The 16,073-nt window shown below is 47.4% G+C and overlaps 1 protein-coding gene across 1 annotated transcript in view; it reads right to left on the reverse strand.

Annotated features, from left to right (window-relative positions):
- RDX (radixin) overlaps window positions 1-16,073 on the reverse strand; it is a 573,297-nt gene that overhangs the window by 278,688 nt on the left and 278,536 nt on the right. Inside the window, exons 8-9 of the mRNA XM_085621534.1 lie at window positions 3,147-3,243; window positions 2,880-3,043 (exon numbers count right to left, since the gene is read on the reverse strand). Coding sequence (XP_085477660.1) covers window positions 2,880-3,043; window positions 3,147-3,243 — 261 coding nt within the window. The remainder of the gene's footprint in view (window positions 1-2,879; window positions 3,044-3,146; window positions 3,244-16,073) is intronic.

The following is a 16,073-nucleotide window of genomic DNA, read 5'->3' on the forward strand; positions in this document are numbered from 1 at the left end:
CCTGATGGTGTTCTTGTACTTGAACATCTTACACGCTGAGCAGGACGACTCCGGTCTGGTCATCCCACGAACATTTGGTGCGGTCTTTAGGGCAGAATTGGAAGGGCATTTTCTCCATACAGACTCTGCCACAGCCGTCCCTTCTCAATATGACCCGTTTCCTTGAGGACAGTGTCGAGCAGGGCAAAGCCAAAGTCACAAATTCTGTAGTGTTCTTTTGATGCTGGTACAGAGTTTTCAAAGATCATCCAGGAGTTTGGGAAAGTTCAAACTCAATGGTGGAAGTAAAAAATCTGAGGTGGAGTCTCTGGGCTACTACATTGTGGGCTAAGTAAGGAATCACAAGACATCTCGTGACTGACGCTTTTTCATAACAAGCATTTACAGTGCAATAGGTCTCGCATTTACGCAAGTTTGAGCTATTGGCATTGTGAATGACAATAACTTTTATTTCTGTTTTGTTTTTAATACTCAAATAAAAGGCATTAACATTTACAATGCCAATAGCTTAAACTTGTGTAAATGTGAGACCTATTGCATTGCAAATGCTTGTTTTAGCTCTATGTGCGTGAAATTGGGAGGAGACTTCAATGACATTAAACAGGTTCTCAAAAGAGCATTTTTACTCTGCCCCCAAAACAAACAACAAAATTACTTTTGGAAGGCAGCACCCATTTGAAATAACGCAACGGAAACAGGAAACCAATGTCTGTATAGGAGTTTCACCAATAAATAATAGAAAAAAAAATTAAAGCAAATCACCAAAGGGAAAACAAAAAAAATGCAGAAAGCAGATGTCACAACACTGTACACAATTAAAAACAACCCGCATTTAAAAAAAAAAAAAAAAAAAAAAAAAAAACACAGACGCCATTGCGAGCCACATATTGTGAAAAGGAGATGCACAGGCGCCATTACCATCGTGCCGAGTTGTCAGAAGAAAGCCCATACACTGTTTAAAACAAGCCCTCAAAATATAGCTTTAACTTGTTCTGTTATCGACTCCAGCTCCAGTTAAAATAGTATCCACCAACGTCCTTCGGAATCTAACATCGAAGTGGGTGGCGATTGTACCAAGTAAACCACATTTCTAATTCTATGTTCTTCAAAAATGGTGAGAAATGACATTGTTTTACGGCTAGCCTCCTGATCGACAGCCCCTCGCGTTGAATTGGTTATTCTTCTATCCCTCCCTACCCCTCCGCTTATTGTAAATGGATTCGTCTGCACTTGTATGGGCGGACAGGCATGACTTTGTACATTTCTGGACGGAGCATGCGCGAAGTTGTCAACGTAACAAATGTTGTCGTTGGTGCTGGAAGTAGAGCTTTGTCCGTCCGATCTCAAGTCGGTGATACTGTCCTGTAGCCATGCCGGTGAAAATACACTGTCTACCGGTAAGACGGCGCAGCTGTGGGTGAAACTGCAGCAGGGTGTGGTGTGAAATGCAGCAAGATGGGGTGTGAAACACGGCGCCGTGAACGTTTACCTTCACGTTGGATCCGCTGATGTGAGTGTCCGCCTCCATGCTCTCTCCCAGGTCCTTCTTGCACGAGGGCACCCGCAGCTTGTATGCAGATGTGGGCTTTACCAGAGCCTCCGGGGCCTGGCAGCACTCTAACAAGCATTATGGGCGTTGTATCAAATAAATATAAGGCCACGGCCTTTGCTGCTTGTTACTCTTTGGGAGGGGAGCCACAGCCATCGATGCAGTTTGGGAGGTGGGAGGGGTCAAAGAAGACTCTTCAGGATGTCGCGCGCAGCCCGGTAGCTAGCAAAGATGTGATCGTGCGTGTGCACATCTGCTGTCCTGGGCGCAAGCTGAAGACACGCCGTGAGCGTGCACAACTGCAGTCCTTTGTGCGCGTGCACATGTCCTGTCCCCCTTCCGACTCAAGTCGATAACAATAGATCTCGCTAGCGACAGAGCATCGCGCTGCGTCGAGGCGAGACCTAGAAAAACAACTTGCATATGTCCTCACCAACACAAGATGGCAGGAGTATGAAGATCATTTGTAGCTACAGCAACACATGGTACCAACAGAATGCTATTAAAAAGTTTGATTGAGGTCATTAAAAAAAGATTTGAGTATTTTGTGTGCTTTATAGAAGGAAATAGATAATAAAAGCTGGCAAACTATACATCTTTGCACAAGCATTGGGTATTTTCTCCAAATCCTAAAAACAACTCCATAGGGTTCTCTGAAACGAAACCCTGGTGCAATGGTAAGAAAGCCATTGTAACAATTTTTTTTAGCTTTAAGCACCCTACATTTCATTCTACAGATGTGCCATATTAGTGGGGATAGTGTTACAAGGTGGGCAGTGCAAATAACTAAACAGGACTAGAGCACCCACCAGAGACAGAGTGGGGTTCAAACTAATTTCAGAGTACATTTAACAATAACTGACGCAGGTCGGACCTGCAAAGCGTACGGCTTGAGAAGAGAGATTTGTGAGTGCCTTGTGTTTTTTGTATGTTAGAGAGATATTCTGCCTGAACATGGACATACTGCACAAGAGATTTCTGAAATTTTAGCCCCATCTGAAATCCCTCAGGGCTATATTTAAAGAAATGGATGCAAGTTCACTTCAGACATTGCACTGTAAAAACAAAAAGGAGTGATGAGCACAGCATCCAATCTGTACCCTTTCCTGAAAAAGCTATTTGGAACGTTAAGATCCTGTATAAAAAAAAAAAAGTACACTGACTTGGATCTTACCACTTTAAATTCATGATATATGTCCAATGCAGATGTTGCAAAATCCATCTTCCAAACTGGATAAATATCCTGTAGTATATCAGTTTTGCAAGATAACAAGGACAATGATTTAATTAACTTTACAGAACCTGTTCAGCAAAACAATAAGCCTTTTACCTCTCCATCTGTTTGTGATGCTTCTCCTCCCTAGCCTGAGCCTTCATTTGCTGCACTTCAATAGTGTCCGGCTTCCTCCTCCTCATGTAAAGCTCATGATTTCCCATACACAATGCCAGAATCCGCTTATTGATTCTCAAGCGAGGGGCATAAAATACAAAGTCCTAAATAAAGGACAGAATAAAATGCCATATTTCAAAATGAGCACAAACAAATGGATGATAATCCGACACACTCATTCCATATATGAAGAATACTGCTACTTACAGGAGACTTTTTGTCAATGGGTTTGATCACAAACTTTTTGTCATTAAAAGAAATATTTCGAATTTCACTCCAAGGAAAGCCAATCTTGGGTGTCAATCTGAAACAAAAAATGCACAAATGTTAATAATTTTTTTTTTTAAAAACCACAATTCTACTATTGTGTACTATTTAAGTATGTGATTTCTAGTCTACTTGTAGTGTTGTTCACCCCCAGCTGCAAAAGGTGCATTCTATTTGACAATGCTTACTATGGTAGATAAAAAATTAAATGATAAATAAAAAAATAGTCCAGCATCAAGAGCAAATTAATAGCCACAACACAAATTTCCTAATTCAGAATTTATCGGCCCGTTAGTACCGCTGGAGGTGTCTGCTCTCGGCTTGGTGGGAGCAGGTGAACACTGACGGGGAGCGGCTGAGAGGCTGCGCTACTCAACCCCACCTCCCGAGCAGGGGCTCTACCATCGGGACCCTACACCCGGCAGGTGCAGAGGACGGCTTTCCTCACCCATGCAGCGGTGGCAGAGGTTGGAAATAGGTCTGGAGCATGACTGTGGCCGTGCAAACCCCTGCATTCAATAATCTGATAGTTGCTGCACTGAGCGGAGGAAATGGAGCGGCGGCGGGCAGCTGAGTGGAGACATCGGCCGGACAGCGCCCAGGACCCCGTGAGTTTCTTAGAGGTGAGTGCTGGACACAAGGGGGATGCCCTTAGTTGGGCAAGATTGGATGTTTCCAATGGGGGAGGCACGAAAACCTTTCACCACCTCCCTCCCCCACCCCCATCTTAGCACTACTAGACTGAGAGGCCTCACTTGAAGTCAATAGGCTGGCACCTTCCATTATGAGCAGACATCTGTACAGAACGAGGCACGATCTCGTCTTGACCTGCTGGACCCAGGAGAGAGAGGGGGGGAGGGGGTGGGGGGCGGGGGTTGGCCTGATGGCCGGGGTTTTCCCTTGTTCTGCAGTGCTGGCTGCTAAGAGTCGATACTTGTTGGGCTGGCATTTGGGTGCGGGGAGTGAGAGAACACGCCTGCTAAAGATGGCATCCTGAGGGGCCCCTCAATCGGACTAACTGCCTCATTGGTGCTTTCATTCTGGGGGACGTAAACAGGTGGCAGTGGAGGCCCCGGCCGCTGTGGCCTGTGAAAGATTAGGGGGACCTTCTTGCACCAGTGACTGTGGAGCCTGGAAATGTCATAGTCGTCTCCGATTGGCGCACTTTCCTGCTGGCTCCACCTGCCAGGTTACCCTGCTAACTCTGGTTGTGTAGGTGAGGTGTGTTTCAGTTGTGCTGGCTCTTGGGGCCCCACCCTAGGAGTGTAGACGGGGCACTTCGCTCTGCTGCCCCGAACATGGGAGCCTGGCCTGGCCACCATGGTCAAAAAGAGCTGCACAAAGGGGAGCCCGGAGTTGGGGGACAAGCACCTTATCCTGTGCCTGGGGCTGCGCTGCAGGGGTTGGGGGGTGCCCTAAGGCCAGATGGTGGGTCTGCCTGTCTCCCACGGATCGGTTTGAGGAATAGCCGGGGGCCATCAAGGACAGCAAGTTGGACACATTGACAGTTGAGATGAAGCTACATAGGGCTGACCAGGCAGATTTGAGGGACAGGGTAGAGACCAACAAGTCTGCTATTGCCAGAATACGGCCATCTATGGCGGATGTGAAATCTCTGCTGAAGGCCCTTCGGGAGAAAGTGACCCTCTTACAAATCCAAGCAAATAATACTGGTGGTCGTTCTCAAATAGTGGCGCTCCTTGAGGGGCCAGAAGGTGGGTGGGGGGGGAGGGGAGGTGGACAGCACGCAGGCTTTGGGCAGAGGGTACTCTATCACCCTGTATTGGAGTCAGGAGATGCTGGTTCTCTCCCTATATATGTCTCATCCTGGAATGAGTGCGGGATGGGTACACCTAAAAGACGTTATTTTGTGTATTCGTACCTGAAACGCAGACTCATTCACCTAGCATACCTCCAGGAAAAAGCATATGACGGCGATGGAGTCACTACGTCTACAGCGCTGCTAGAGGGGTCAAATAGTGGGAACTGCTTACTCAGCTTTTGCACAGGGGGGTGCAGATATGGGTGGCGCCAATAGTACCCCTACAGATTGTGCACCAGAGGGACGACATGTGATAGTAGAGGGGCATCAGGATGGAGCACCTATTGCCCTCTAAGTGCCTAACCTAATGTTGGTAAATTCTATTTCTTTGACTCCCTCACCACAGTCATGCTTGACGATTTACACGCACCAAGCGTGTGTGTCTTTAATGGTCTATGACACAGATATGGACAGGTCTACCCCTCCTCTCCCTGACACACTGACGATCTGCACTGCGCACTCCTTTACTGTTTGTCTGACACACAACAGGCTCCATCATATCTGGCTTTCCTTGAGCCCGGTTGCCTGGAAATACTCCCACTTCTCTCACATGCATCAGTTCCCCACTAGAATTAATTTCCTTCTGGGTAATTCTGCAAGGATTCCATTTGTCCGGACGACTGCATACCTGGATCGTTCCCTGCCAGACACAACCCTTTCCTGTTGGCGATGGCATGGGGTAAGTGTTGGACCTCAATCCCTACCTGGATGCTGCCTGCTCCTGTGTTACAGAAGGCAATGTTTTGAGAGGCAGTGTGTGCCCATGTCACCCAGTACTTTGAGGTAAACGACCACACTGCGTCGTACCGGAGTAGAGTGGGATGCCTTCAAAGTGGTTTTGTGAGGCCTCTGCATCAAAACAGAATATGGCTTAGAAATATCCTTGAGAGGGCCAGGAGGCGGGATGTGTTCTGGCATGCAATAGAGTTCTAATCTGCTTACCGAGCGACACTCACCCCAAAGCTCCTGCAAGTGTTCCAGTCAGCTAGGTAAGAGCCATTGATCGTCGTGCTACCAAAGCCCTATAAGGGCCGGTAAGAGGTGTGATCCTACTGACTGCTTTCTTTAGTTAACACGTACTGCAAAGTTCTAAGTAAGGTAATCGCAAACCAACTGTTACTGCACCTCACAGGTTTAGTCCACCCTGAGCAGAGTGGCTTTATTCCCGGAAGGAATACCTTTCTCAATCTGCGTTGTTTTTCCTCTTAAGGATGAGTAGCCACACTAGGTGCATTTAGGGATAGTCCTTTCGTTGGACATTGAAAAGGCCTTTGACTTCCTGGGCTGGCAATATAAGCGTGGTGCTGTGAAGTACGGCCATAGGCCCAGAGATACTGAAATGGATTGATCTACTATATACAGAACCAGTAGCTATAGTACGTACCGGCAGGGAAATCTTAGTTGCCTTAAAGGTGCACAGAGCCACCAGGCAGGGATGCCCCTATTTAGGTCGAGCATTCGAGACCTCTTGTATATCCTTTAGTATATACTTCTATGTGTATGTACTTTGTGGGCTCTGGAGATTAGCCCTAGGTCTTGTCTGTTTCCGCTTAGAGACTTTTTTGTGTTCAACTGCCTCTATTTAACTGTCTTTATAGAAAACGACCAGTAGAGGTCAGTAAAATATCAGAATTGCTTTCGGCTGAGGGACTTTCTTTTTAAAACATTTTCTGGCAGCTGCCTCTATTTAACTTTCTTGATAGAAAACGACCAGCAGACGTCAGTAAAATACCAGTATCACTTTAGCATTCTCTAGATTCCAGTCCATAGAAATTGTCTCCCACGAGTACCCATAGACAATATATTTTTTTCAAATCTTGTATTTTCAGTGATATGACCACCGAAGCACCTGATTTTATATTAAAAATGGAGCTTAGGACTATACCATTTCCCGCTGAAAGGCAATATTTCTCTCCATGTGTTCCCATACCTGGTGTGTCATGCAGTTTGGTGCTTACTTTCCCTCCATGTTAAAGAACAGTAGATGTTTCACCACCCAGGCTAATGTGCTGCATAGCTAAATACATATAAAGTCCCAAAGGCGAGACCGATTAAGTTTCAAGTCATCTCCGCTCTGGCACCACTGGCGGGCCTATTTTGCCAGCGAGGATCGCAGTTGGACATGCAGAGCAGTGATTGATGAGAGGTGAGCTCACTTTATGTGGACGGTGCGCTGGTGTTTCCTAGAGCTTACCGTTGAGATCCTTATGAAATGGAGGCACCGGACTTCTTCAGTGGAGTATCTGTCTCTGGTTGAATTGGGCTAAGTCCTGCCTTTTTCCACTGCACAAAATTCCTGAAGCGGAGCGGAAAGGCCCCTAGTACTCTGGTCTCATCTGGCAGTACAAACTCTATTATGCAGACGCCCAACTGCAGTAGCTCATGTGGTGACTTGTGGCAGGTCCCAATCCGGAGCGGACTTGTGTCCTGAGGGACCTAGGGGGAAGGAATATTCTGGAATGTCTCAAACAAATGACTAGGGCTCAGCGGGAGGGGTGTCTCGCTAGAGTGGCTTAATCTTGCTAGGGTAAATATGTGACTCCTCGCAGCGGCCCGGAAATGTCACACCTGCTCTGGTGGTGTGGGTGCTCCAGGAGATGGCAGTTTGTCATGACATAGGTGCGTGGAAGGAAGTGGACGATCTCCAATTTGGAGATCTGTATCGACTTCGGATATCCTTCCAAGACTTATGGGAGAGGCAAGAAACTCATGAAGGACAATTTTTACAATATAATGCCTTGGCTGTGGCCATTGGGGCAGTGTGGGGGGGCCAGATGGCGCAGAGCCGGCCACATCCTCGTTGCTTCAGGTGCTGTTAGGACACGGAACTAGTAGGCATGCAATCACACTGCTTTATGATGGATTGCTAGAACTTCGTATGCCGTCTCTCGAGGCTCTCAGGGACAGGTGGACTCTATCCCTGGGCCAGGAGTTCACTGATGCAAAATGGACAGGTGCACTGGAACAGGTGCAGGTGTCGCCAGGAACTCCCGCCTGAAGTACACCCAATTTAACCATGTCCACCAATCATAATTGACCCCAATGCGCCTATACAGTATTTTTCCAACTGTCCCGTCCGATTTTTGCCGGTTGTTTGACAGACTAGCGCATTACAGAACCACACATGCCTCTACAACGCGGTCCCAACAAAAAGGATCTTAACCACGCATTCCTTACCACGTATGCCTTTACAACGAATTTTGTTGTAAAGGCATGTTTGCTAAAGGGATATGCGTGGTAAATTACCACTACCCCGACACCCCCGCCCCTCCATAAGCCCTAAAATCCTATCACCCCTACCTCTGCCCCCACTTTGAGCCCTAACACCGAACCTGCCCTTAAAACTAGCTCTTCCCCCTCCCCGCGGCCTAAAACCCTGCCCCCTACCAAAAATGACACCGACCCCAACCCCCCTGCCCTGAGCCCTAAAACATACCCCTGCCCTTAAAACTACCCCTACCCCTTCCCCCGCCCAAGGCCTAACACTCTGCCCCCTTTACAAAACTACTGACCCCACCCTGCGCCCTAAAACTGAGACCCACCCTTATAAAGTCCCCCCAAACTCAGCCCTTAAAAATACGTTCCCCCGCCCTGAGCCCTAAAACTGACCGCCACCCCAACTTACCTGTTCGTGTCCAGAGCTTCCTGTTCTTACGCTTGCTGTTCCTCTCCCCGCCCATCCGGACACTAAATCGATATCTGCCTTAACCACGCATATGCATGGTAGATGCGTGCTTCAGGCAAGCGCGTTACACTTACGGGGAAACCGCACACGTGGCTCAGCCCGCGTTGTAAAGGCAGTTTCTTATTTTTAACACATGGTGTGGGACAACCCGGAGATTGCCAGGTACAGGGGAGACGCTGCTCAGGCCTTGATGGACATATTGGACTGTCCCCTGCAGTTCGCTCCACTGCTCTACCTCCTCGGCCTGACCACACAGACATGAAAGGATAGATATGAGGTCAGGTTTCTTGACTTGGTGTTCCGACTATTGAAGTGCCGTATACCCATGGACTGGAAGTCCACGATCCACTGGCACTCTGGCTGAAGGATCTTTAAAGCGGTAACATGGAGAATGCTGCCCATGCAGCGGGGGGTGCCGCCCTAGCTGGATGCCTGTGAAACACTGCCAAGTACACACCAAGACAAACGACAGCCCTCCCTGAAATCTGGACAAGTGCTCACTGCCATTTGCCGGCCCTATGGGGTGGGTTGGACATGGTGCCACTGAGCTTCCATCAACACCATAATGAGGAACTGGGCGTGGGCAATTTCTCTCTGGAAAACTCCGGTAGATGACGAAGATGAGCTTGCTCCTCCTTGGGAGACTGCATCTCTTCTCACCCCTGGGTCCAACATTGAGAGGAATTGATATCCCAGCTCTTCCTGCCAACCCCCACTATTCCCTACCCAGCAATATCCTTTATTACCCCACTGGGCACCACACACACAGAATTGATTTGCATGGTTGGTTATGCCATCACATTACAGATCCCTCTGAAACACACATGGGCCCCTTCCAGCCAGAGGCTTCATGTGGGTTGCCTTCCATAGGACTCCCTTGTAGGCTCTGGCGGAGAAGGACATACATTGATGCTCTCTCTCTCTGTCTGTGTCCTAGGTAATACAGTTCTGTGTTGTACAAAGGAGATGCTCGTTTGGCTATGTGGAGAACTACAGCTTACATGGTCAGCATCATAAAGTCTAGAACTGTATAGCGGATATAATGGATGAAACTGTTTGTTACCCGATAATGTTGTATTGATGGTAACACATGCATTTACATCTAAATTTCAATAAAGAGCTACTAGGAAAAAAATGAGCACATTCAGTTCTATGCAGACTTTAAACTTTGAAAGCAAAACAAAGCATTGATTACCACATTTACAAGCCACATCACATACATTAATGCATATTAATGCGGTGGGCTAGATAAAACTAATTAGGAATATTGCCCTTGAACAGCAATGCATACTAAAGTAGTGCATTAGGATGACTCCATAGTGCTGCCTAGTAACGATCAAAATACTTGTAAACTCCCTTAGATATATTATATGGATCTCTATAGTTAATATACAGTCATTCCAGCATTTCGGGTTAGTTTTGCAACCTCCAACTTACCTCAGGGAGATAACTGGAGCTAAAGGGGGCAAACTGGGAATACACCATAATCTAATCTATGTATGCAACAGATCTCAACAGGTAGTTGCGTTCCCTCCACAATTTATGCAGTCTCTCACAAATATATATATATATATGGTTTTTTTGTAATCCTCTTTCTTCCAGTCAGATATTACCATGTTAGTGTGTTTATGCATGATTGCTCGTTTCGGGACTGTATTAGTTGGCTTGCTTGAGGCCCTAGAAAGAATATCAGCATCAGAATGAGAGCTAAATTGTGCTAGCATTATTCTAATTCCAAGTGTGGTGGGAAGGGGCTGTCTTTCAGAATGGAAATCTGGATGCATCAGTCTAGTTGCTTCCCTACAAGAAGCCAACATTAACTACTTCTTGGCTGCCAACTTCTTCATGATGATCTTTTCATGATAGGTTTGGCTAACGTTTTTCCTTGATTGTAGAGGTTGGAATCACAACGTGGCCTTTGTTCTTTTAATATTCCCTAGTTTTGGTATTTGCCCCATCTCTTATGATTCCTGCTGTAAAGGTATGAGAAACGATATAATGGTGATGGAGTTGGCTCACAGCAGTGGTAACTTCACCAATCTCAGAGTTGAATTATCTCTTAATGGTGCACAAAAAGTCTAGACTTACTCAGTACTGATTGATGTAATGGTTATGGATTTGGTTGGCACTTAATTGTACTGTATTCATAAGAGGTCTTGAAGAGATCTAGTTCGACACCCCCAACTGGACATCCGACGCAAACATAGCAGCCACAGGACTCCACATTTGGATCTCCAGCTGCGCGGACATGCTTGCCCCGCTACACAACCCCAGCAAACAGCGTCCCAGGAAAGCAAACTGGTTCACCACCGATCTCCAAGAAGTCAGGCGCACCTGCAGACGTCTGGAGAAGAACTAGAGGAACACAAAGACTACCAATAACTACTCCACCTACAAGCACACCATCACGGACTATCACAACCAAATCAGAACAACCAAAACTAACTTCATCCACAACAAAATTCTTGCCAACTCCAAGGAACTCTTCAGGGCGATTCAGGATTTCACCAACCCACGCAGCGAAGCCACAGACATCACCCCACCCCAAGACCTCTGCGACAAGCTTGGAACCTACTTCCACCTCAAGATCAGGACACTACGACAACTTCGTCGACCACCAAAAAGCCGCCGCAGCCGCCCCCCCGCCCACCAGACGCCTGCCAGCCCACCATCTCCAACTGGACACCAATCACGACCGAGGACACAGCCACGACCATGAAAGGCATCCACTTGGAGGGGTCCCACCGACCTCTGCCCCCCACCCATCATCTACCACAGGGCCGCGGACGCCATCACACCCGAACTACAACAGACCATCAACACCACCTTCACAACAGGCACCTTCCCTGACGACTCTAAGCGCGCAGAAGTCAGACCCCTACTCAAGAAGCTCACGGCCGACCCCACCAACCTCAAGAACTACCGGCCCATCTCGCTCTTCCTCTTCGCAGCCAAGGTGGCAGAGGAAGCAGTCAACAGGAAACTGCCACAATTCATCGAAGAGAACGCCATCCTCAACCCGTCCCAATACGGATTCTGAAGCAACCACAGCACCTACTCGCCGCTACAGACTACATCCGCGCCCTCCTGGATCAAAGCCACTCCGCAGCCCTCATCCTCCTCGATCTGTCCGCAGCTTTCGACACAGTTTCTCACTGCACACTAACCGACAGACTACACGACGCCGGCATATAAGGAACTGCCCTGAACTGGATCCGATCGTTCCTCACCTGAAGAAGCCAAAGAATCAGACTACCACCCTTCCTCTCCGCCCCCACTGCAATCACCTGCGGGGTCCCACAGGAGTCATCACTGAGCCCGACCCTTTTCAACATCTACATGGCCCCCCCTTGCAGCCATCGTCAGACATCATGGCCTCAACATAGTTTCCTACGCCAACAACACCCAGCTCATCCTCTCCCTCACCAGGGACCCCGCCACCGCAAAACTCAACTTCCAGAGAGCAATGCAAGACGTCGCAGTCTGGATGACCAACAACTGCCTAAAACTCAACGCCGAAAAGACAGAAGTCCTTGTCCTCGGAACCACCCCCGCCCTCGGAAGCCAGCCTACCCCTCAGACCACGCCAAAAACCTCGGCATCGTACTCAATTCATCACTCGTCATGACCCGACAGGTCAACACTGTCACCTCCAGGTGCTTCAACACCCTCCGCATCCTTCGAAAGACCTTCAAATGGATCCCCCTCTGAGTCAAGGAAGACTGTCACCCACGCACTCATCACCAGCAAACTCGACTATAGAAACGCTCTCGACGCCAGCATCAACAAATCCCTACTCTGCAAACTCCAGATGATACAGACCACAACAGCCAGACTTGTCCTCGGCATCCCATGGCACAAACACATCAGCCAAGACCTGCGGAGACTCCACTGGCTCCCCGTGGAGAAGAGTCATCTTCAAAATACTCACCCTCTCCTACAAATGCCTGCACAACAGCAGACCCAAATACATCAATGACAGAATAAACTTCGACATGCCCAAAAGAAACCTCCAATCAGCCAACCTCACACTAGCTGAAACCCCATGCAACCACAGAGCCCGAGCAGATGGAAGATCGTTCTCCCACATTGCAGCCAAAACCGGGAACGAGCTACCGACAGACATCGGACGCGCCCTCTCCCTGAACACCTTCAAGAACACCCTCAAGACTTGGCTCTTCGGCTAAAACGGATCTGCATACCCCCCCACCCCCATCAGCGCCTTGACACCCTCACAGGTGAGTAGCACGCTTTACAAATCCCTGATTGATTGAGCTAGATATACATTCCTTCATTTTGAAAACAGGTGACAAATATGTTAGCAACCATAGCTAAGTGCAGGTAGACTTGTGCAGACAGAATGGACTGTTTTTGCAAGGTTGCTACAGTGTGGATCATGCAGGCCCCATTTGGCACAGACCTGGAGAGTCTTGTTTTTTTAAATTCAGATACAAAATTTGCGGTACCAACTTCAGCGCTATGACGATGAGAACAAGAAAAGCAAAATTGCAGGCCTTTTTTAAATGAAAGTCACACAGAGGCAGATGCTAGCTAAGGTATTGGTAGAAAAATCTAGCGCGGTCAGGGCGTGATAGGGTGCAGTCCAGCAAGCAGGGATCGTGCAGCCTCAGGTTTTTATAGGCATATCTTACTCAGGCTCTCAAGTGCAGGAATACAGGACTCTGAGTTGCGGCTTACAGGTCGATTCAGTTTCGGCTACTCTAGATTATCGTGTAGTTCCTGCCAATCAGTAGGACTTGCTCATTGTTAAGAACATAAACTAAGGGCTTGGTGTCAAGACTGATTCCAGACACCCCCACAGGATATATTGGCATACAGATCAGCCAGCTCAGAGTGCCACCGTAAACCCCCTCCTAACCTACAAAAGAGTGAATAGTTTCTTCAACCACTGAACAAGACAACCCAGATTCCTCAAGAATCGTGAAAACAGTACAGAACCTTTCGCTCAGTCACTCAAGCTCACTTATTCCCAGAGAAATATACAGAGAATACACAGTGGGACGTTTTCAATAATATTTATTGAACCAACGTTATTCTTGCATAAAATATGTGTGTTGCAATTAGTAGACAGAAGCAGATAAACAAGCACCAACAAAGTAAATAGTAGATATAGTTCTACCATGATGCTAAACAGTTGTATATATGCAAGCATATAAACAAGGTAGTAATTTAGCGTACTCCTACTATGCGAATCCTATTCTGAGTGTACCTAGAGTGTGTAGATGTAGAGCCAAGAATCCCATCACGGTACGATTCAACCCCATTACCTGATGGAATAAAGTGAAGGACCCAGTCTTGATAATAAACTGGACACCCCTCACAAGATGTAAGACCGCTGCATGGTGATTTCTAGGCATGCAAGGAACCCCTGTGTCAGCAAAAGTACCTCCTCTGCTAATCTATCGGGATGCTCATCTTTTATAATAGAAAGCAGCCTTCCGATGTACACATAGATTAGTGATGTTGTGGCTATTTAGATAGCCCTATCGCTTCGTGGATGAAGACAGTGATGACATTTGTACGTAGTAAGGAACAAGACCTTGTGCATGATGTTCAGGGCATTGTGATAATGTTGTGTGAAGCGAGATGTTAAACAAGGAGTAGTTTCTTTTCTGTAACTCCAGTTCTGTAGTAGGGGTATCTCTGTTATAGTCATAATCTAGTGAATAGTCCCGCCCATGTGCGCGGACCCCGCAGCAATAAAAAATAATCTCTAAAAGGTGACAAATCATGCAGACCTGCATACACCTTTAAGAGAGAATTTAATTTAAAGACAGATAATGCAGCCTATACCCACAGGCTACACTGTCCAGTACTTCAACTAGAATTCCACCAAAATCCACAAACAGCACTGCCTGTCCAGCTTTTCTCCCCATAGGAAAAAACCCTGCCTCTACCAGCAAAAGCCTCTGGAATGATAGAGAGGAAGGAGTGGACAGACAAGCCCCATAGGCTGCCATTATGTGGCTTGGAACAGGATACTGTGCCTTTAAGAAAACTTTCCAGTTTTCCAGAACTTTCCCCAGTATCCCAGAATGCCCAGCAGGTCCCATTTACTTTCAGTTCTTTTTGAAAGCGTAGCACGCCAGACCTGTAGCATTCTTCATATGAATAAGTATCTCTCCACCGGGGAGGAGGGCGGGCGCTTATGACTATAACAGAGATACCCCTACTACAGAACTGGAGTTACAGAAAAGAAACTACTCCTTCTGTAGTAGGGGATCTCTGTGTATAGTCATAATCTAGTGAATAGAATGGCAAGCCCATCCCCACACAACAAAAGCGGTGGAGAACACATAAGACACAACCACTACTGTGCGAACAAATTTCGCAGCGAAGCCTGCCCAACCTGAGCATCTGCCCTGGCATCCGAGTCCAGACAGTAATGCGCAGCAAAGGTATGGACCGACTTCCAAGTGGCCGCCTTACAGATTTCCGCAATCGGAACATTACGCAGCAAAGCCGTCGTGGCAGCTTTGCCCCTGGTGGAATGAGCCTTAGGTTTACCCCCTAAGGTCTTATTAGCCTTTTGATAACACAACTGTATGCAGGACACAATCCACCGAGAGATGGACTGCTTAGAGGTCGCAAGACCAGTCCTGACTGAGCCATAATAACAAACAATTGGTCAGACCTACGAATATCCTTGGTCTTATCCAGATAAAATTTCAACACCCTTCGGACATCCAGGGAATGGAGAGCCCTTTCCGCTGGTGAAGAGGGATTCTGAAAGAACGTAGGTAAAGTTATGGTCTGATTGACATGAAAGTCAGAGATAACCTTAGGAAGGAACTTAGGGTGAGTACGCATCACAACCTTAGCAGCATGAAACACAGTATAAGGTTCTTGACAACATAATGCCTGAAGTTCACTCACCCTGCGAGCCGATGTAATGGCCACTAGGAACGCCGCCTTCCAGGATAGGTGCTGCAATGAAGCCTTGTGAATAGGTTCAAAAGGCTCTCTCATCAGTCTGGACAGCACCACATTCAAGTCCCAAGAAGGCGAGGGAAGTCTGACAGGAGGGAACACCTTCTTCAAGCCTTCCAAAAAATCCTTGACCACAGGAATCTGAAAGAAGGACGTCTGTGAAGGGCACTTCCTGTAAGCAGTCAAAGCAGCCAGATGAACCTTAATGGACTGGAAATTAAGGCCAGACTGCGCCAGATGCAAAAGGTATGGAAGGATGACATCTTCCTTACATGTTGTTGGATCAAAGTTCTTGGACTTACACCAGATACAGAACCTCTTCCACTTGTAAGCATAGGATGTCCTAGTGGAAGGTCGCTTAGACTCCTTCAGAATGTCCATACAATCGTCTGGTAGATTCAGATGACCG

The sequence above is a fragment of the Triturus cristatus genome, chromosome 8 (genome assembly GCF_964204655.1).
Source record: "Triturus cristatus chromosome 8, aTriCri1.1, whole genome shotgun sequence".
Classification (NCBI taxonomy): domain Eukaryota; kingdom Metazoa; phylum Chordata; class Amphibia; order Caudata; family Salamandridae; genus Triturus; species Triturus cristatus.